Source organism: Triticum dicoccoides, chromosome 7A (assembly GCF_002162155.2).
Source record: "Triticum dicoccoides isolate Atlit2015 ecotype Zavitan chromosome 7A, WEW_v2.0, whole genome shotgun sequence".
Taxonomy (NCBI): domain Eukaryota; kingdom Viridiplantae; phylum Streptophyta; class Magnoliopsida; order Poales; family Poaceae; genus Triticum; species Triticum dicoccoides.
In genome coordinates, this window is record NC_041392.1 from 15,264,852 (window position 1) to 15,288,121 (window position 23,270).

At 46.2% G+C, this 23,270-nt stretch overlaps 2 protein-coding genes across 2 annotated transcripts; one reads left to right on the plus strand and one right to left on the minus strand.

Moving 5' to 3' along the window:
* The first annotated feature begins 954 nt into the window (after positions 1 to 954).
* LOC119334665 lies at positions 955 to 2,279 on the plus strand. The gene has a single exon (XM_037607207.1). The coding sequence runs from the start codon at positions 956 to 958 to the stop codon at positions 2,135 to 2,137; it is 1,182 nt and encodes a 393-aa protein (XP_037463104.1). The 5' UTR covers position 955; the 3' UTR covers positions 2,138 to 2,279.
* A 10,731-nt stretch (positions 2,280 to 13,010) lies between these two features.
* On the minus strand, positions 13,011 to 20,718 carry LOC119329527. Its single transcript, XM_037602591.1, has 2 exons — positions 19,898 to 20,718; positions 13,011 to 14,613 (listed from the first exon to the last, which is right to left on the minus strand). Exons 1-2 carry the CDS (start codon positions 20,362 to 20,364, stop codon positions 13,317 to 13,319), a joined length of 1,764 nt encoding a protein of 587 aa, XP_037458488.1. The 5' UTR covers positions 20,365 to 20,718; the 3' UTR covers positions 13,011 to 13,316.
* Positions 20,719 to 23,270: the final 2,552 nt, after the last annotated feature.

The following is a 23,270-nucleotide window of genomic DNA, read 5'->3' on the forward strand; positions in this document are numbered from 1 at the left end:
CAAAATAGTTGGACTGGGCCGGGCCGACATTACAACCGGAAGAGTTAAAAAATATTGAAAAGAAAAAACCCAGATCTGCGCCGTACTGCTGTACAGGCCCCTCTGCTCTGAGAGAGATGGAAGAAACGGCGGCGCGCATGGAGGAGCAGCCGCGGGAGATGGACGCGCATCCTCCTTCCTCGGCGCCGGCGGCCGCTTCTTCGTCCTCGTCCTCGTCCTCGTCGCCGACGTAATACCCCCAAGCCCTACCTTGTCCTGTATTTCTGGTTAATTTCGTTCGCGGAAAGAGTAGACAGATTTCAGGGCGCAAAGTTCTTTCTGCATCCCATCCTTTTCCGTTCACCTATATCTTCCGTAAGATATTAAGCATACTGTACCTCCATATGGAACTGAATTTGGTTGATATAACTAAGGCAAAGATTGATTCTGCTCATTGTCAGAGGAAAACAATCCAGATTGAAACTATCCCTGCTTCAGATCTCCAACATCGCAGGTGAAGAACAGAGGGTGCCACTGATTTGCCATGCCTGTATCAATGTGCTAGGAGAATCATATTTCCCTTGCCTGTCATTTTTTTTGGCTGATTTAGTTTGACAACTAGGTGCTGTCAGTCAGCATCAAGCACTCGGCACCTGCCAGATATTATTAGTTTGAGAAACAGGTGACTGTGGTGTGCTGCAGTTCAGTAGGCCCAAAGATTTATATGAAACTTCAGCAACCTATATCTACCGCGTATAGCTTCTCTATAGAACTGAAATTCAGTGCCCTCGTCGATGCTGATCTTATTCTGAGTTTCTCAGGGGTAACAACTCAGTATAATCTGTATCTTTGTTTAGCTCAGGTCATGTTTCCTAGAATCTTGGTGGCTCCTGTTCTTTTTCATACAATTATATCTAGCTTCGCATGCCTAACCTTTTGTCCTGAATTTGTTGTGTCGAACAGGGAAAGCGCCGCCATGCGAATCAGGGCTAAAAGAACCTGCTGTGCCTCTGCTTCCTCTGTCTTTGCCGCATCCAGGCCACGAGGATGGGCAGAGCTCCGCGAAGATTTGCTCCAATGTGTCGTCGCTCTCCTCGGCTCCTCCCGCGACCTCCTCGCCTTCGGTGCCACCTGTCGTCCTTGGCGTGATCTCTTCTCGGTATGCACGTGCTCTTTGCAGCCTCTCCTCCTACACCCGAGTGCCGACAGCAAACTATCTCCCCAGTTTAACCGCTGGACGACCTTGCAAGGATGCACGTGGAGATTGGCTGATCCTGCTGCCGCCTCATCCTATCCCAGTTTGCTTTCCTTGAGTGACCTCAGAGGCATGTTCTTTCTTCGCTACTCCTACGGCCACCTCATCTTCTGCGACAATGATGGGTTCTACATTGTTAATACGTTCAGCGGCGCTAAGGTTATGCCTCCTTGCCTCAAGTCAGATCACTTCACCAGCATCAGCTATGCCACCTTGACAGCCCCTGTTGCATCCGATGACTCGCATCTCCTTGTTGGCAGTGGAGCCTATCTGTTCCAGTGGCGCATCGGGAGCGACTCTTGGTTGGAACACTATCCTAAAGTTAATTTTCTTAAGATTGAACAAGTCGTGGCCCTGAAGGGCAAAACATATGCACTAGGGTCTTTCGGGTCCTTCTGCATTGTACAATTCTTACCCAGTCTCTTAATTCAGAAGTTTGAAGTTATACTTGAGGAAGATAAAACCAAAGATCTTTATTGGACAAATAAAAAAACATGGCTTGTTGCGTGCGGTGACGTGCTTCTTTTGATCAAACTTGAGGCAGCAAGAAAGACATTCTCGGAGGTCATCCAGTTCAAGGCCTTCAAGCTTGAGTCGTTGGACGCCGCGACCAAGAAGGCGAGGTGGGTGAAGGTGGACAGGTTGGATAACTGGGCCATCTTTGTCAGCGCGGACGTGCGATGCGAGGCATTGCCATGCATGAACCCAGAGAGATGGGGAGGCAGAAGCAACCACATATACTTCCCAAGTTATCAGCCTGAACAGCCTTGGGCTGCAGTCCAACTATGGCAAAAACGTAACGACCGTTCAACACGTTCGCAGCTCGAGGACACTGGAAACCGGTACCGCAGATTGGAGTCAACCTGGGTCCTTCCCGGCATGTTTTCTCGATCTGGTCGGTGATGATCTTTGGGGCAATCGTGCATGCGTCTGGTAATTAGATTCTCATACAACTTCTGTGGGAGAATTCTACCATGTTGCAGTTGCAGGACGAGTAGTTGACTGAATGTTCTTGACTTGTTTTCCAAAGTTACTCAAACTCTGCTTTTGCTTGTGTGGTGATTACAAGGGACCCTTGTTATATTTCATTTCTCATCTACTAGAATTGTAGAGATTTTTTGTAATTGGGCCACTTGATAACATGGGCTAGGCCTGCAACTATCTTTCATACTAGACACCTAAGGTGTTCATCTGGCCTGGGGCTAGGCCCAAAATGCAAATTCATACTGCCTACCAGCTAGCATCTCTGCTCATTATTCATTCAGTAAGCTATAAGCCTACTGTCATTCTTCATCTTTCCATACTACTATAAACCTATATTGTTTACCCTTGTCTTTGTAAGATTTTACAGAACCATTTCGATCCTAATCCGCCATCGGAGATCAACCATTGAACAACTATACAGAACTTTCATCTTTAAAAAAAATGTTTGTTTGGACAGATTTCCAAAAGCATTACTAGGAAACCACCCAAAATATCTCAAAGTAAAAAAATAAGAATCTACTAGCACATCTCTTTTTCCATGTGGATGCGATCACTTTGATGACCCCTTTATCCTTTAGGTCCAAAGAAAATATGCTAGTTGCCAATATGGAAAAACAGAACACACATATATACACCATGTTGATGTTTAACAATGACAGGAATAAAGACTGGTCTAGCTCATCACCATCATCTTTTTGTGCTTTCAAACCTTTTGCTTTCCCTGTCTAGCATGCCCCATCATTCGAATCCCCACAAGGCCTCAACATCTTGATGGCATCAAGGGAGAGAAAAAGACACACATCCACACCACAGGCATGGCGGGCACGGCGTCTATATGGGACTCATGTTAGACTTTAGGCTTTGAATCTTCTTGGCTTTGGGTGCCGATGAATCAATGCGACCGGCAGGTGCGGCACCCATGTCGCCATAGATTGGACAAGTTTCACAAACACCTTGATGAAAAAGGATTGGCAGACAACAATTTCTTCGAGTTTCTTGCACCAACTAGTATCCTGAAATTTTGATCTGCTTGGGAGTGGTGGGTGATTTACTCGTACTTCAATAGTATGTAGATATGTATATAGCTTCTCATCGTCATTCGGCCGCTGCGAAGTTCACTTCTTAATTTCTCTTGTGGTGGTAGATAAAAAGTTTTAGCTACCAGCATATGACATCCACTCAACATCTCTTTATGTAAATGTAAAGTAAATAAAGGAGCTACTTATCCGAATGAAAAGGCTTTTGGGGGGTCACATCTGGTGAGAAAACAATCCTTCCTAGACGGCAACAAGACAAACTTCACAACCGAATGGTTGGAAAACCTCCAAAGGGCCATAGAATTTGTGTTCCAATCCCCACACATGAAAAGGATATGTATGAGCAGTTGAAGACGGATCAGAATTTGGAACACACGAATAGATTTGACTTTGCGCAGCCTTGTCACCTCAGCTTTTTTTAATTTTCCTGTGTCAACTTTCTTATCTACAGAAGATATGGCTGCTGCTTGTGCTTGCATAATCTATCTTGGATCAGGTAAATGGATTTTTGCTGGGGATGTCATTCCCTCCTTTCTGTACATGATGACAGCGTTGACACTTGCAGTTCTAGACAAGAAGATGTCATGTGTACTTTCTCCTAGGACTATTCACATTGAAAGCATACAGGTTGTACAACAACCCTAAAAATTTCAACCATATTCATTTACTCCATTCCAACAAGTAATCATTACTGCAAGAGAAAACTTGGTATGCTACAGTCCAATAACTGGTCACAATCTGCAAGAAGTGGGAAAGAAGAACATATCAGAGCCTAGTATAATGATTTTGAATGACCACTATATTTTCTTCTAATTCCATGTGTTTTGAAATCATTATAGACACAATGAGATGGAATTATTCATCATGACAACTCCAATAACTAATACACATAAAAATTACTTTCTTGCACATCAGTGGTCAAAGTTTTACAAAACTGAAGCACATACTCTTAAACAGCATCCAAAAAAGAGCAGAGAGGGCAGCGCAACAACAAATGCTAGTGATAAAATAAGAAAAAGGAAAGAGCTGTTCTTGTTGATCCATGTAAAATTGCAACTTATAAAGAGCCGAGAGGGCAGCGCAACAACATGTTATTTTCCTGAATCTACGGCGTCACTGAATTCTTGAGACATACTCATGCTGCTTGTTAAGTATGTTGTGGTAGTAGTGGATCTACACCAACTTGGGCACTCGGAATTAGGGGCTTTGTGCTTTGTGGTCAGGTGTCCTGTCGGGTCCATATATGTCTGCATTATCCCCCAAATGCCGGCTGTCACGGGTGCACAGCCGTATGCATCAAGTGATCAAAGAAAATGCAGGCCATCTCCTTCACTTGGTTAGTGGTCGCAGCATCTTGAAAGCTAGGCTTGTTGAACGCTTTGCATATACTAGTACAACCTGACAACGCTTGTGGTTGGGGCCACTTAATTTAATTGGGTCGACGAAAGTACACGATTAACTCCTAGCTATGTCGATGTTCTAATCAACTTGATGAGAGGGAAGGGGTGCCGACTAATGAAAATTACTCGCTTCGTGTATTCGTGTGTATCGTGTTTTGACCACTTAAAATTCAGGCTTCGAACAGCAACTAGCTAGGTCAGCAATATGCGCATTGTGTTACGAAAAATCGGTACCGTTCGAAACACTGACAAACACATCTTATAGCAGTGATTTTTTTTCAAGCGTTACTTTCAAAACTGGGTACAAAGTACATATATGACAATAAAAGTCCATGCATGCATGAACAATGAAAATGCACTCTACGCTCCCAAACACAGGGTGCACATATATTCAGATAAACGGGTCTCTGGATCAAAGGACGACTTGGTTAAAATCGGCATCCAAGATAGTGCATTGTGTTGTGCCCTTTTTTCTCCATCCCTTTTTGTTTTTCAACAATATAGAGGAGAAAATATGTCGAGCGATGAATAGGTCCTGCCACTAGTACGTACTACCACACTAATCAGTGAACGGGACAGCTTAGGATCTGGTGAGTGCGAATCTCAACTTGTTTTCTTTTTCTTTTTCCACTATAGTAGTACCTCTTTTCCTTTGTTGGGCGTTCAAAAAGAGTTGGCGCGCGCTCTTCGCTTTGATCCTGTTTTCTCCTTCTTTTCTCCGCTTCTCCTTTTTTCGTGGCGTTCAGCACCACTTTGCGCCCTTTGTGCAGTACAATTAGCCTGATCTGATGAATCTCAAGTACATCATCATCGTAAAGTAATATCCGAGCAGGGCCAGCTCTTTGGGCGATTCAGACAAAGCCTTGACTGTACTTGCCATCATCCTTAAGAACTGTAGTACCAGCATAATCACTCTCTCATTAGCACGTAGTTGAGTGCACGGTAAAACCTGACGAAGACAAGACACGTGTCTTCCATTGGAATTGTATATGTCGTGCTACTACAAAATATCAAGTGTGCCCGTGCACGTACGGGGCCTCGAGGTTGAGGCCGCAGGCGGGCAGGAATCTTGCGTATGATTCTTGCTGGTACAATGTTGTGAATATATATAAAAAAAGGAGGGAAATGAGGCAGGTGTGGTTAGGTTGGGAACCTTGATTAAGAGCAAATTGATTACAAACCAACCAAGTGCTCCGGTCAACTCCCTTGCTCTACGTACCACCAAAAAATATCTCGAATCTTAACTACTACTGCGAGCACCAGCCATCTCTTTAATGCGAATCGAGGATTAACAACCAGTCCCCCCGTTCCAAATTACTCGTCGCAGAAATGGATGTATCTAGAACTAAAATACATGTGGATACATCCATACATGCGACAAGTAATTCGGAACGGAGGGAGTAGTAATAGGAGCGTTAGTAGATTAAGTAATGGTGGGAATTCAACTGCTACCGCTCCTAGGTTTTGTTGTGGAGCAGAGCAGGTAAGGTGGACAAGAGAAGACCCCGGAAGGGACAGACGTCAGTAGTAGTAGCAGCAGCAGCAGTAGTTAAAACAGCTAAGCTAAGCTGCTGCTAATTGGTACCCATGATAGTAGTTCAAACGGCTAGCTAATCACTCTCACACACGGACACACCTCTGTGCACTGCATATGAGTATATGACCGTTGGACCGGAGAGGGTGTACGTAACGGCTAGCTAGGTCCAAGAACCGTGGAGAGAGATTCGAAAGTGGTCAGGGGGGAAGAGAAGGGCTGAGCTATCGATGCATGCCCAGTTTCAGCTCCATCCCTCTTTTCTTGTCACGGCCTACTACATCTTTTTTACTCCCTCTGTTTACCTTTATAAGACCTTGAAGACATTTCAGACAATGTATAAAATAGTCCATTTAAAGTTGTTTGAAATGACTTACAAAAGTGAACGGAGGGAGTACCATATATGGTACATATAAGTGATTAATTATTAAGATGCTAGCAGTGCGAACTAGAGGCTAATCAAGGGCCGAATTTCACGGTGCCCTTATGCATCGATAACCGTGCTGGCTACAACGGTAAGAAAGAAAAAATAAAATAAAGGGACAGGGAGTGGATGCCTGCAAGGCCCTCTTGTCGTTAGCTTGCCGCTTGTGCGGGACGCAGGCACCCGGCCGCACATGCACATGCCAACAATCATGCCTGGCACTGGCACTTGAGTTGAGATTTCTCCCATTTCATTTCACTTTGAGGGAGGGAGGAGAAGACCACCCGAGGGAGCATTCATCAATCAAAGGGGAAACATGGGGTGATGGAGCACCACGCCACGCCACGGAAAATAGCACGGTGCACCGTGCCTGCCTGCTTGAGTCTTCACGTTTCCAAGTGTTTTTTACAGAAAAAAAAAAATCTACTGTGTGTACTGTACTAAGCAGCGACGATTGATATGGGTCGGAGGAGAGAGCAATATGCAAGATGTAAATTATCTTTCTTCTTTTGTGAATTAAGATGTAAATTATCTGATGAGATGGCTATTGCGCCTGCAAGATTCCATCAACAATATATGTGTAAACTCGCCTTGTGTGTTTCTTTTCTTTCCTTAGAGTTGTACATACGTATGTAGGAGAGGGACATGCATGAACCCACGCCGGCCTAGCTAAGCCAGGATATGCGCGTCAATGTTCGTGTGTGGGTGTGATGTGATGCCATGCTATGCGCTATGCCAACATCATAAGCATTTCCTATCTACACTCCGCTAATGGTAGGTCATCCCTCTGAGCTGAGGTGAGCCCAGCCCAGACATAATCATACATTCATGCTCACAATTTGCAGGTTAGAGACAAGACCTGCACTGCAGGCTACTTGGGTTTTCTATGGAGACTTCTTGTTTATGTCCAAGTCGTTTTTCCGACGTGTTGGGTTAATATTGGATGGGATACATCATGCATATATACCCGAAAGTGAGAGGGGATTCGAATGTACTTAAAGCGAATACGAACACATGGGCAATTATGTGTAGCAAAGCTGCACGTGCTACTTTATTTACGCAAGCTACACAAGGTGCTCATAGGGATAGGATATGCGTGTGTGCGTTCATAGAGGTGAGTGTATGCGCGTGTTTATAAGCGCTTGCGACTATACTGTGTTAAAAAAAAGCATAGGCACTTAGAACTTACGTCCTGCTGTCCATAGGGCTTGTAGTTTAGTCTTTGTAAACACATCATGGAGTTCAAAGTCCAACCAGCCATCAACAACAACAATAATTAATCAATTGAATTTAATCGAGTTATTGGGTAGGGGGAAGTCGCACTTCTAGACACCCAACATGCAATTAGTCTTCTCCAATACTGATGTGACCATCTATGCCAAGACTACTGTCACTCGTCCAAGAAATATTAAAGTTACACCGATGCGTGAGAAGTTGACCGTAACAGTTCCAAAAGGGAAAGAAGCTGGTATTTTAGAAGCTTTTTCATATATACAGATTGGTTCTATGATACTTCAGATTTCTCCACCGCAAGATGAAGTTAAACCAAATTTTAAGACTCCACCGAAGAAGCTGTGATCCGATCGGCACAAGAAATACTAGTTATATTAGCTTGGTATTATAGTAGAGTCCAAAGGTTGCACAAGTACTAGTTACGTATACGTTTTAAGTCTAGGTTAGTTGGAAGGTGATCAGCGTTGCCGGAGTATTAATTAGTCAAATCTTATTTTGTTTGGATAGGAGAGTCCGTTTCAGATTCGCTTACATGGAGTCGGTTGAGAAGTGCCTGCGCACACGTTATAAAAGTAGGGATACGCCCGTGTAAAGAAGTTTCAAGTTTGGTTTCATGGTGAGTTCAATAATAGTCAGAAAACGTTCTATGTCGAGGGACACCAAATATTGTCTTCGTTGCTGATCCATTGGAATTTTGTTGCTGCTGCGCGTGGAGCCAATCTAATCTACTCAACGCTAGTTTCTTTTGATCTTACGGTCTTGCATATTTGCTCGATCGGAATTTCTTGTGCTATTGCCAGTATCGTGAAAGATCGGGCCGACGAACGACTCGCCATCTAGTTGAGTCTTCATCAAGTGGTATTCAGAGCTAAGGTTGTTCACGGTACTGTGTTGATTAAGATGTCAACCTCGGCCGACAAGGGTGACGAGGTTGCTGCTGATTCTGAGGAAATAGTGCGTCCAGTGTATGCGGATGATATTCCTCAAAATATTCGGGATGGTTTTGACCACACATGCAACTACATCAAGCAATGTCATGACGCGCTCGGCAAAAGGATAGATGTCCTGATCACTCGGTTCGATGGTTTGGCAGACATCATCAATATGCCGGCAGCGACTTCTGCGCCACCATAGACTGCTCCGGCTGCTCCACTGTATTATGCACCACCAGCTCGCGACGGATATGCTGGCGTGCATGATCGCCGTCTGGCGGCACACCCTCATGCTGGAGATGATGGTTTCGGTGATGGCATTGACCACGCGGGGTACGCGCCACGACCACGACACTATGAGCCTCGTCCCGAAACATCCATTCGTGGTGGAGTGCATGACCGAGTTGGTCAAGCTGTGCGTGTGCCTTTGAATGATGGAATTGGGCGCATAAAAATTTCAATCCCTTCGTTCTCCGGCAAGTGTGAACCAGAAGGCTATTTGGAGTGGGAGATGCGTGTTGATCAAATTTTTGATGCCCATCATTATAGCGAGGAGAAGAAAGTTCAACTTGCTGGAATTGAGTTTACCGGTTACGCGCTAATTTGGTGGAATCAAATTTGTCGTTCAAGACATCGCCCGACGACTTGGCGAGGTATGAAAGAATTCATGAGGTGTCGTTTTGTTCCTGAGCACTGTAAAAGAGATATGTACAACAAGTTGCAGCGGCTCTCTCAAGGTAATTTGAGTGTTGATGAATATTACAAGGAGATGGAATTGCTTATGATACGTACAGGGACAACGGAGGATCCGGAGGCGACCATGTCACGTTTCTTTAACGGGCTAAATATCGAGGTGCAGGAACGTGTTGAGATGGTGGTCTACTACAACATACAAGATCTTGTGCATCAAGCTGTGCGTGCGGAACAACAGATTAAGCGGCGCCAAGTCAACACAGTTCCCAATACCACTTTGAACACATGGCGACGCTCCCAGCATCAGAGTGAGGATATCGGTCCTAGCTCGAGGACGGCAACATCAAATCGCCCTCATGGTTCCGTGCAAAAGAATGCTTCAAAATCAGGACCATCGAGGGTTGATTCTAGTGCACAGTCGACCAATCGTTCCAGTGACATAGAGTGTTTCAAGTGTGGAGGAAGGGGACATATGAAGCGTGAATGTCCTAATGAGAAGAGAGTATTGCTCACAAAAGATGGCTATGCATCCGCGAGTGATGAAGAGGCAGTTCCTGACACTTCTAGTGAAAAATTTGAAGATGCTGAGAAGGTGACTGCTAGTTTTGAAGCTGCTGAATCATATCCGTCCTTAATGGTGCAGCGTGTGCAAGAGGATCGCATTGAGGATAAGGGGCAGCGTTGGAATATTTTTCAGACTCAGTGCAAGATCAACAACACCAATTGCAAGTTGATCATCGACGGTGGACGCTACACTAATGCAGTCAGCAAGGACTTGGTGGATGCTTTTGCTTTACCAACCTGGAAGCACCCACAACCACACTGTGTCGAATGGTTATATCAGTCGGGCAAACTGAAAGTTACTCACAAGGTGCGCATCAATTTTTCGGTTGGCAATTATATCGATACAGTTATCTGTGATGTTCTACCAATGGATGCATGCCATTTGTTGTTGGGGAGGCCATGGCAATATGATCATCGAGCTACACATGATGGGAGGTCCAACACTTATTCCTTTTGGGACTCTGGAAGGCGACGTATGTTACAGCCGATGTTCTCTAGTGCAATCAAGAACGATGTCTGTAAGATCCCTAAAGGTATCTTGAAGCCAAGGATGGCTTCATTTCAAGAGGGGCAGGATGATGTGACCATCTATGCCAAGACTACTGTCACTCGTCCAAGAAATAGTAAAGTTACACCGATGCGTGAGAAGTTGACCGTGACAGTTCCAAAAGGGAAAGAAGCTGGTATTCTAGAAGCTTTTTCATATATACAGATTGGTTCTATGATACTTCAGATTTCTCCACCGCAAGATGAAGTTAAACCAAATTTTAGGACTCCACCGAAGAAGTTGTGATCCGATCGGCACAAGAAATACTAGTTTTGTTAGCTTGGTATTATAGTAGAGTCCAAAGGTTGCACAAGTACTAGTTACGTATACGTTTTAAGTCTAGGTTAGTTGGAAGGTGATCAGCGTTGCCGGAGTATTAATTAGTCAAATCTTATTTTGTTTGGATAGGAGAGTCCGTTTCAGATTCGCTTACATGGAGTCGGTTGAGAAGTGCCTGCGCGCACGTTATAAAAGCAGGGATACGCCGTGTAAAGAAGTTTCAAGTTTGGTTTCATGGTGAGTTCAATAATAGTCAGAAAATGTCCTATGTCGAGGGACACCAAATATTGTCTTCGTTGCTGATCCATTGGGATTTTGTTGCTGCTGCGCGTGGAGCCGATCTAATCTACTCAACGCTAGTTTCTTTTGATCTTACGGTCTTGCATATTTGCTCGATCGGAAGTGCTATTGCCAGTATCGTGAAAGATCGGGCCGACGAACGACTCGCCATCTAGTTGAGTCTTCATCAAATACGTCCCATAAATTTTTCTCCTTCACGCTTAGATGATTCAATGATTTTATCATTATGAAATGCGTGGATAACCACTCTCACTTGCAACAGGCCGTAGCATAAGTTTCTTGACTGTGGACTTGGGCAAAAGAGACGTGCTTATCAAAGAAAAATATATGTGATGACATGATAATGACCAGGTCTAGATGCTCTTTCAACCTCAAAGTTGCATGTGTAAAGGAGTCAGCTCATCTAGATACAACCAAAGAAACAACATTTCAAATGTGTTGTACGAATTCAAGAAAGCACTAAATGCGAGAAGAACAATTGATAAATAACCGCACATAATCGGCGTTTGGCGTATGAAAACGAGCTTAGCAAAAAATTAATTGACTTGTTTGTGCTCCCTCTAGTGTAATTTTCTCCGTGTCTTTTTGCTCTCGGGTCTGCGTGTTACACGTCACCTCTTACAATAATTGACACAACTTGAACACTAATGACACCATCACTGTATCTGAGTTGACAATAGCATGGACAAAAGAAATATCAGTACTAAAGCATATCATTGTTCATATAAGCTAACCACAATTAATACGACTTGATGTGTACGTCGAGACTGCTGGACATGGACAGCTCCATGGACCTCCATATACGTCTGCTTCTTGGCCTACCATCACCATTTATTCCCTCTTTATTTTCCATGTTCTTGACTCTTCCATATATATTTCTCTGTATAATCGCCGCAATTTGTTATTTTGCAGCTTTTTTATGCTACTTTGTCGATTAGGATGAGCCCTCCATTGACTTTTTGATGATGGTTAGTTGATGAGGCAGAGAGATTCTCATGGAGCAGGTGAAGACAAGAACACAAGAAAAAGGATCAACTTATTCTAATGGAAGAAAAGTTTATCCTCCTCCCAACCCAACAAACTCTGAAAGATCAAGTAATAATAGTCACTTAATTTTGTCATGATGTTGTTCCTTTTTTGCAGGTAATATGGTGTACAAATGGTGCAGTGTGTCAGGGTCAAAAGGCAAAAGAGAAAACGAACAGAGCTTTCTTCAAGTACATGGTAATATTAGTAGTTATTTATCTCAGCCCTTGTAGTGATGCTTGTTTCTTGGTGGTTAAACATATGGGGTGCAAGTACACTAGAGCATTTGTTATACAGTATGTGTTATGCAATAATCAACTGACATACCAAAAGTAAAAAGTAAAAAAGAAATAAGATTACAGCACATGTTGTTGAGAACTTGAAATGCAAACCCAGATGCACCCACCCTTTGGCAAGAGTAGAAGGTCATTAGCATCAACAATTTGCAAGGGGCACCAGACAGAGACTCATCATTTGGCAAAACACAGATGTCAGTCATTAGCTTGGCATGATGTAAGAAAATGGCCATGATGTGCCCTGATAAAGATGTGTTTTCATGCAAAGTTTAGTGGAGTGCCTTGATAATGACATGGTCCTGTGTTTGCACGGTGCCATATGTTTTCATTTCTTCTTCAACCATAATGCTTTCATACAAAACCAATGGAAAAACACTCATCCAAGTTTCCAGAATGACAGATTTGCATATATGGCTTCGCCACAATGGTATACTAGAGTGAAAGAAGCACCAGGCAGATTGCAATCACATTTTCGACATAATCACAAAGCATGACTGCTTGAGAAGAACTTTCAGGGGGCGGGGCGATGAACAAAGAAAGAAGCATATGAGATCATGCATCAGTTACAATTGTCTGTCTTCCAAGCAAAAGAATTTAACAACACATTAACAGAGCTGCTAGCACACTCCCTCTACGAACCACTATGTCAACATCATCATAATCATCATGCATCAAAGGGGCAGAGCACCGGATTAACAGTGTCACTGAGACATGAACAAGAAAGAAAAAACAAGAAAAAAAAAGAAGAACAAATCATACCCTTCTCACAAGCACAACCCACCACAACAACAAATGGCGGCAAGCAATCTTTCTTTCCAGCCCCATGTAATCAATCATACCCTCCCCCTGGACTCGCCGGAGTCGGCGACGGCGCTCATGCCCTCGCCTTTCTCGCCCATCCTCTTGTCGTCCTCCGTGCCCTTGAGATGCCCGGCGGCCTTGAGCGCCCCGATGTTGCTGACATTGCCGAAGATGAGCACGATGATGCCGAGGAAGCTGCCCAGGAACGCAGCAGCGAAGGACCCTCCTGCACGCCCAGGACCAGCAGACGCGACGGCGAAGCCGATCATGGCGCCCATGCAGCGGACGTAGGCGTACCAGATGGCAAACGCACCCTCCTTGCCCGGCGGTGAGGCGTCGAGCAGCAGAATGCGGCCGAACGAGTAGAGGATGCCGTTGGCCGTGCTCTGGACAAGGGCGATGATGATGATGTGGGCGGCCCTCCACCTGTGGCTCTTGAAGTAGAACCCGGCGCCGGAGACGAAGAGGGCGATGATGAACCCGAGCAGCTGCATGCGGACGGCGTCGGCGCGGATGATGATCTGGATCGGGTGGAGCAGCGGCAGCGAGATGAGCGGGAACAGGAAGTAGAGGATCCACAGCGCGAGCACAAGGACCGGCTTGATGCAGACGCCGCCAATGGCGTAGAGCGTGCCACTGGTGAAGATGCACATTGTGGCGAAAGATGACAGGAACACTGCCACCAAGCTTCCGATGGCCTGTGGGTAGCGGCCAATGGTCATGCTGTACTTGAGCTTGCTGATGAAGTTCGGCTCGAATGCGGTGGTGGGTGACGAGCTGCTGGGCCTGTTCGTGAAGAGGCCATGGCAGATGCCGATGAACCATATGAGGCCACTGAAGATGGAGACGACCCAGAGGCCGGTGAGCTGGTCAGTGCGCCTCAGCATGTGGTACATGAACGCAGCCATGAGGGCCGCGCCGATGCCGCCGATGGCGGTGCAGTAGAGGCTGAGCTGGCTGGCAGCAGCGCGGCGGCGCAGGACAAGGTGCTTGCCCGAGTCGTGAGCGGCGAGGCCACGGATCATCAGCCCGAGGTTGCGGGTGTGCACCGCCTCGGCGATGATGATGGACGCGGCGATGAAGAGGATGTAGAACAGGAACACCCAGACCGTCTTGAAGAAGCCGGTGAGCAGGCAGAAGAAGGAGCCGAACGACGTCGCGGCGATGAGGATGAGCGACTGGTACTGGCCCCTGTCGAGGTGGTGCGCAACCTGGGTGAGGAGCGGCGCCACGAGGAGGATGCCGATCGCCCACGAGAGGGCGCTCCAGCCCAGGGGCGACATGTGGGAGCTAGAGATCTCAATGGAGTACCTGGTCAGCCTCTGGTACCTGGCCACATTTCACAAACTTGGTGTGAGCAATTTGATGACATGAACATGCAGTACAAGCAAACATGGCATGACTGAATTTTGCATAGTAAAAACTTGCAAGTAAATAAGAACAATAATGCTGAGAAGATAAAACATGCACATTTCAACATAGTTCAAAGTGAAATTTACAGTGGTACCATACTCTTTCCATGGGTAGATGCAATGCAAGATGAACTCATTACACAAGGTGAAAAACAATTGTGAGTTGGGGTGTCAATGTTGACACATTTATGTATCAACAACATCTTGTTTGCCCCCATCAAGGGGCAGTTAGTTAGCCCTATGCAATTCAAGCATCTACACCCACCTACCAGTTGGCTGGACCTGCAGTTAGCCAGCCATCACCTAAAAAAATTTGCAGGTAAAAAGCAAAGAGCTTGTGCATAATTACAAGCGTTATCACCCTCTTTTCCTGTTCAAAAGGGCATAAAGGGGGAGAAGACCAGGCCCAAGAGAAGGGGGGCAAAAGCATGGGCATGCTTTCGAGCACTCATTTCCTTGGTCCTATCAAAAGTGGGACAAAAGCAATGCAGTACTCACTAGATCTATCCATCACCCTAGAAAAAATGCACTCCCAGTAGTACATGACTACTGCTATTTTTCTCCTACTAGGAAAAACATCACTCATTCCAAATGAAAATCGGTGCTGCTCAGTACTGGCATTTTGAACTTTGAAATGAAATACAGTATAGTAGAAGTATATGGGGTAGTAGTATCTTGTCTGTGTACTATCTGAAGCAGAGCATGGAAGCAAGTTTTGGTTCAGAGACCGAATTTAATGGGATACACAGGCATGCCCATAAATTTCACACTTATGGCCTCCCCTGCCTGCTTGCAGTACCATTCATGTTTTTCTACTGCTGCTCCTACTACAATCCCAACGTTACAAAAAGATTCATCCAAATGGGTTTTATTTTCAGAGACACCCTTGGGGAATCTCTTGTTTGACCTTATCCCCCCAAGAGAAATCATGTGACCCTCAGGAGGGCAGGGCTAACTGACAAAATATGGTGCAGTTTTTAGTATGTGTAGGTAGATATATATAGGGAGAGAGAAAAATCCTGGGGAAATAATATTTAGCTGGAAAGAAAAGAAATAAAGGGAAAAAATGAGGATATGGGATGTTGGATGTGGCCTCATGACACTGAGCTAGCTGCATCTAGGACCAAAAAACAGTGGCCATCTTTTGGAGCCTTGCACCAAGAATCTCTTATCTGCTTGCTACTGATAATAATGGAGATGCAAGCGAGGTAGCATGGAATCTCTGAGGTATCACGACGCATCCTATCATTTCTCCTATCTCCTAGGTATTTTCGTCGCATATACGCCGCAATATACGCACCCACGCACACCCTAACAGACAGGGAAAATCATATATCTGTACTTGCACACAGTAGCAGAAAGATGATAAATAAATCTGAAAAATGGGTAAAAACAAATACTGAATAATAGTGGGCAGAAGTACAGGCGAGATCACGGGATGCGGCAAGAGAAACGGCCAAAACAAATTGAAATCCGCAAGGCAAGGGAGGGCCTGGGCAAGGAGGGAGCACCATGCCTCCTCGTTTGCAGACAAAAACAATAACCTTTTTTATTTTGGGCAGACACTTGGGTAAGATAAGGAGGCCTTTTACGGTAAGGACAAAGAAATATCAGCCATCCAATCAGTAGATCTGATGGTCCAACGTGATCAATACTTGTCCAGCGAAGGAGTAGTATTTTTTCTCCAAAGGGCAAAATGGGCAGAGGGAAAAAACGCCTCCCGCACGAGATTAAAATAAAAATAAAATCCCGCACACAGAAAGGGTATTTTGGGGAGATGGAAATTTGCCCACCCCGGTCCATCCCCGATCCATCTAATTTTCTCCTGCAGATTCGCTAAAGAAAAAATCTCTCCCGCACACACCACCAGTCGCTCGGCGGCGCACCCACCCACTGCATCTCCACACCAGATCCACTCACTCGGCTGCGCGCTATTCCAGGCCGCCGCCGGCAGCCAACTGAGCTCCTCCTCAGCTGCGCGCTATTCCAGGCCACCGCCGGAAGCTGGTACGTCGACAATGGAGACCGCCAAATGGCGGCGTCTACGACCAGATCGCCGGTAAAACCCGCGGCGCCGCCGGCCAGCGAGGCCGGGCGCCAAGATGGAGGCTATGGAGGGCGGACCCCGACCCTTCTGTGGCGCTCGTTGGACTAGTACGGTTGGCGGCGGGGGGAGCAAGGTGCGGCCGCCTGGTTGCCTCCTGCCGTATCAGCAGAGGAGAAGCATCTGGCAGAAATTGCGGCGTCGGCTCTGGTGGAAGGCAGGTACGGCAAGCACCTGGCATCGCTTCAAGAGTGGATGAAAAAAGGTGTTCCCCCATGTGCGTGCACTCCAGCTGCTGGCCGTCGACGAGGATCATCACCCACCGAAGACGTATGTCTCTCTCCTCTCCTCTGTTCATAGAAAGGGGAGCCACCGGCATGATGAGAAATTGCAGTTGGAAGTGAAATTTGATATTTTGAATCTCAAGTTTCTGTCAACTCTATAACAAGATACGTACTTGAAATTGTTGAATTAAGTTCTGTTAACTCTCTTCTAATCAAAAGAAAAAAAAGATTTGAAATAGGGAAATACTAAGTGGAAACTGGGGAATTGCAAACAAGTCTTTGTTACAGACAGAAAAGGTGGCTTAGGGATGTGGCAGTGAACATTAGGAAAACTATTGCTAGATCACCACTTCTCAGTTTTTCTATAACAGAACCAATCCTTCCGTTAATAAATTTTTTCCATACTTCTTGTATGAAATAATAATTCATACAATTGAATAACTGATTGCTTAGCAAAAGGCTGTTGCAATGGTATTAGTTTATCTTAACAGTCCTTCTGCTGTTCAGCTCTGTTCCTTGCATGAATTTGGAAATGCAGATTATAAAAGGAATAACTTTGCTGCAGCTGGTCGTTGTAAAAGTTACTCTATAGTAAGCTTTCTTACCTTTTTTTTTTGCGGGGTAGTAAGCTTTCTTACTTGGATGTAGCAAGCCGATGATCTGTGTTCGGCCATACCTGCAATATTGCTCTCGCCATTGCATGGTCCCCATCAGTGATCACGGACCTGGGATGGTTCTGGTGCATCGCCTCCAAAAATGAATGGAGCAACCACTTATATGATGCCACGGTCTCGTCTGATACAATGCCGACCCCAAAGACAACTGTGCTGCGATGGTGGTTCAATCCAATGAATGGGACAAATGGCAAGTTATATTTGTTTACACGGTTTTCCATATTGAGCTCGATTTGCAGTCGAGCGTCACATCCACAACGAGAGAGTGCCCTTGGTTTCCTTTTCCGGTTGGACCTTTCAAAGTTTTTCAAGGACCTATATCCTTCTTTGCTGCACATGTACAACCTTTGGATTCTTATGCCTCCCTTGTTTTTCACATTGGCCTTCCTCACGCTGAACCCTTTGGCTTTAGCATATCTATTATAGAACTCGAAACCTTGTTCCTCGCTTGTGAATGTTTGACTAACCACCGTGTAATATTCTTCAATTTCCTCTATGCTGACGTGGTGAGCATCCATGTTGTGTAACTGCCATCCACAAAGAAACTGAATAATGTTATTTAGGCATCTCCAGTGCCAAACTACATCATAAAAAATGTAAATCAAAGTACTTCTGCTACATACACCGGCAAGCAATTCCTGCTCTAGAGAATCATTGATAGCAACTTACAGCTTCTCAAAGAAGAAAAATCATCCTATGAGTTGGTTGTAGTACTGTATATCCTTCTGAGGAACAAGATTATTATTAGGAAAGGAATATAATCTCTACTGTACATTCCTCTGAGGAAAGAGCTGATTATTAGGAAAAATATCAGTTTAGTGCAAAGCCTCAGATAGTAATCTTTATGTGCAGCTAAGTTTTCTAGTAGTTTGAAAAGTTGTGGTGCTTCTTTGACATGGTTTCCTCAATGACGGATTTGTACAACATTCTGCTATCAATGTGCTTTCGTGATCCTGGAGATTTCATGTTTCATAGGACAATTGACATGGAAATATACATCCTGCTATGATCTGGGACTAATATATGTCAGGCCGTTTCATTACTTGTCAAGTAGTTTGCAGGATTCGCATGAGAACAAACAACGAGGACAAATAAAGCTACTAAGTAATGAAACGGCCTGACATAGAGAGTTGTTCATGTTCAAGCATTACCTTTCTGCAGGCCGACCAGCAGTGGTAGAGACGGATGAACAGGCGGAGCCAACGGTGACAGCTGATTAGCCGGCGGTAGTGCAGCGGCAAGTGGCGGCCACAGCTCCTGTTAGAGGCAGACGGAACGGACGGGCAGGAAGGTTCCGGACGTGGAAGGCACGGCAGCCGCAAGCGGCGGCGAGAGCCACGGGTCGGCTGCGGCGGACGAAACGGACGGGCAGGAAGGATCGGAGGCGGACGGCGCGGCAGCGACAAATGGCGGCGAGAGCGACGAGTGGGCTGCGGTGGCCGGAACAGACGGGCAGGAAGGATCCCGAGGCGGACGGCGCGGCAGCGGCAGGCTGCGGTGGCCGGAACAGACGGGCAGGAAGGATCCCGAGGCGGACGGCGCGGCAGCGGCAGGCGGCGGCGAGAGAGCGGCAATTAGAGGGCTTGGGTGACGTGAATGCAGGTGTAGGGGCCGATTCAGTCGGGACTTTCAGTTGATTAGTAAACTTTTTATCGGACTAAACTGCCCTTGGGCTAAGAGAAAAAAAATCTAATATAAAGTGCCTAGATTACCCTTGAAATCAACGGTGGATCTGTTCAAATACTAGTCTCTCCCGTGACTAGTAATTTGCACCGTAAAACCCCTCAGATAAGAACAAGCTCTTGGGGAAAATAGTGGTAGTACTACAAGAAAAATCACTGGCGCACAGCCCTAAAACTGAAAAGAAAGATTACTACTTCCCATAAAAAACATGGGAGGATTTTTTTTTTCTTGCTTGTGTGTAGGCAAATCTGGCTCAAACTTGTGTGAAAGAGGAACAGGGGAGGGAAAATACAGGAAGAAGAAAACAAATCTGCAAATCTTGTGTGGAGGAGGGGAGCTGAAAGAAACCTCCCCGAGAAACAGGAAAGGGTCCCCCAAATCTGGGCCAAAACCCCTCTAAAAACCACAAGAAACAGCCAAGAACTTGAAATAAACAGAGGAGAGAACCCAAAAAAATTCAAAACTTTGGGAGAGATGGGAGGGAGGGAGTGGGGAGTGGGATGTTGTTCTTCTTACATGGACATCTCGTGGACGGAGCAGGAGGCGCCCTTGACGGTGTACTTGGCCTCGGGGGTGAAGTCGGAGGAGGGGAAGGCGACCTGGGTGACGATGGCCGGGAAGAGCACCGGCAGCAGCAGGTGGGTGATGAAGAAGGAGCAGAAGCCGTAGAGGTACCAGCCCACCAGCTCCACCATGGCGGGCGGCTCCTCGGGCATCACGTACGCCGGGGCCGCCGGCTGCCGGTACGCCTCGCGCACCACCAGGATCTCCCGCGTCGTCTCCTCCGCCGCCGGCGGCTGGGCCCCGTTGCCGCCCTTGCCCCCGTTCCCGCCGCCGTTCTTGGCCATGGGGGGCGCGGCGACCGGGGGCGGGGCCACGGCCGCCTTCTCCTTGGGCGCCGCCGCCGACGCCTTCTCCTTGTCCTCCTTCTGCAGCGCCTCCCTCATGCTGCTCCGCGGCTGCGGCAATGGCTGCTCCGACATTGCTCCCGCCCTCCTCCTCCTCCTTTAAGCGGCCGCAGCAGGGGCTCCGCTCCAACGGCCGGCTAGCTAGCTACCGTTGAGAGCGAGCGAGCGAGCGGCGGCTGCAGCTACCAGCGGGCGTGCGTGGTGTTCGTGATGAGAGAGAGCGGCTGCGGGAAGGTGAGTGGTTCTTTTGAGGCCGGCCTGCTCCTCTCTCTCTCTCTCTCTCTCTCTTCTTGGGTTGAGACAAGTAGAGGTAGAGAGAGAAATGGGGAGGGGAAAAGGTGGCGGATTTGAAAGCCGGGGATGCAATGGGGTTTTAGGTGTAGAGAGAGAGAGCTGTGGAGTGTGCTGTGGTGTGCTCTGCGTTGCCATTGGAGCCAGCCATGGCGGGGCTGGTTTTATGGGGGCGTGGGGTTTCTGCTACGGGGACCAAAGCCCCAACCCAACCCAACCCAACCCATGGGCGGGCTGCACCACTGCTTGCTTGGAGGCGGGTGAGTTGGCCGCCGGGCCGTCGACGGCGACGTGCGGCGGCACGGCGCGGCGCGTATCAATGAACATGTGACTTCGGTGTACCTACAAGTGTACCAACTGATGGATTTTGTTTCCATCTTCTTCTTTTTGTTTATTTACTGTGCGTTTTCGTGTAATTTGCTGGTGCGGAAGGCGTGAAAGCGGAGTGAATCGCAATGTTGATGGTAGAGCATTCTGTGATGGCGACCACGGATGGCTGGCAAAGGGTGTATACAAATTTGGAGCCATGTAATGTACAGGTAATGGGTACAAGATTAGGGTTGGTTGGGCTTTGTAGTTATCTAACAAACCCGGCGAAGCGTGTAGGGAAAACAAGGTGAAAAGTGTGAGTTGTCGAGGATATCCCTTCCCTTACATCCATATTTCTTACGGGGAAAATGGACAGATGTAAAGTGCAGCTCAATGTGTTTCATTGACCGGGCAATCACGGGTGAATTAATCTTTACCATAATATGTTTTCCAATACTCTATCAAACCACCTTTCGCGGTACTAACTAACAATAACAGAGTGCCATAAGCCATCAGATGGCTGGCAAAGAAAAACATATTCCCTTTGTCCCACGGTATAAGATGTTTTTTCAAACTGTTTTAGCTTGCAAAAACATCTTATATTTTCAAACTGTTTTTCCAAACTGAGCTGGTAAAAGGGTGTATACAAGTTTGGAGCCATGTAATGCACAGGTAATGGGTACAAGATTAGGGTTGGTTGGGCTTTGTAGTTATCTAACAAACCAGGCTAAGCGTGTAGAAAAAACAAGGTGAAAAGTATGAGTTGTCGAGGATATCCCTTCCCTTGCATCCATATTTCTTATGAGAAAAATGGACAGGTGTAAAGTGCAGCTCAATGTGTTTCATTGACCGGGCAATCACGGGTGAATTAATCTTTATCGTAGTATGTTTTCAAGTAATCTATCAAACCACCTTTGGCGGTACTAACTAACGATAATAGAGTGCCATAAACCATCACATGGCTAGCAAAGAAAAACATATTCCCTTTGTCCCACAGTATAAGATGTTTTTTCCAAACTGTTTTAGCTTGCAAAAACATCTTATATTGTGGGATGTAGGGAGTGCGTATTTTGGGTTGTTGAGAATATCTGCTGCATCTCTACTTTGTGTGAGAAAATATTTAAGAAAATGGCGTAAGAGTGCAGCTTAATATAACTCGGTAATCAGAAGGTCATAGATGACTTGATCTTTACCGTAATGTATCACATCAGTCGTTTTAGCATGACTGATGTGAACAAATATTTCGAGTATATATTTGGGGTATGCATATAAGAAGTGTGGATGCATAACCTAAAAACACGGCGCCGCTTCTCGATTTCGTACGAAAAAAAGAATGAAAAGGTATTACAATGTGGCTTAATATATTTCACGGGTTAGACGGTAGCAGATAGACTAATCTTTACCGTTGCAACATGGCGCCTATGAACATATTTCAAGATAGTGTGTTTGATGGTAACCTAAATGCTCTTAGCAAATAAAAAAGACCCTACAGATAAAGAATTCCAAACAATATGTCGTATCATACGGGCTGTGGTATGTTGATGTGGATTTACCCGTTTGGAAATTTTCAGAAGGCAATGATAAATTGGCATGGCGCACAACACATCCAAGATTTTAGTAGCTGCGGACCACGCGATAGACGGATCCATCCAATTACTCCCTCCATTTCAAAATATAGCGCGCGCGCACTTTCCGAGGTCGAACTTTGACCATAAATTTAACGAACGAGACCGACTGCGGCGGGAGAAAAAATTACATAATTAAAAACTTCTTTCGAATACAAATTCACTGATATAATTTTTGCTCCTGCCGCAATGGGTCTTGATAGTTAAATTTACGGTCAAAGTTGAAGCACGGAGATAGAGGAAGCATTACATTGTGGAATGGAGGGAGTAGTAAGTTTCCTACTTGAGCATACCACAAGCAACAAGGAGACGATTGTAACAAAACGATTTGTCTTGCCAATAGGCAGTTGACAGGGAAGCGATGGCTTGGTAGCTGGAGGCCTGTGGCGGGGGACCCATAGCAGTTCCCACCCGGCCAAGAAAGAGGGGGAGTCGACTCGATTGGCCTTTTTAACCTTGGATGCCCTAGCCGGGCTACGCTCCATTCTCACACACAGTATATAATTTTCACTTTGCCCTGCCCTGCCCCCCTAGGCCAGAAGTGCCTTGCCTGCCTCTTGACATCAGGATGGAAAAAACTCGTTGCTGCCCCTGTCTTGTTCCTCTGCTCATCCGTCCATGTGGCTCTTGCGATGTCCGTCGGCCCATGGCTCCTCCGTGGGACGGAACGGGACGGGATTATTAGCTTGATGATAGGGTTCCATTCCGTTCCATTGCGGTGACGGTAACAGCCTCAACTAGCAGTGTGTGTGTGTG

Bases quoted from the DNA above. Each gene is read 5' to 3' on its own strand.
- LOC119334665 (XM_037607207.1), top strand. From the start codon at position 956: ATGCGAATCAGGGCTAAAAGAACCTGCTGTGCCTCTGCTTCCTCTGTC.
- LOC119329527 (XM_037602591.1), bottom strand. From the start codon at position 20,364: ATGTCGGAGCAGCCATTGCCGCAGCCGCGGAGCAGCATGAGGGAGGCG. The intron at 14,614-19,897 runs GTAAGAAGAACA...AAATGTGGCCAG, and splicing joins TCCGTCCACGAGATGTCCAT to GTACCAGAGGCTGACCAGGT.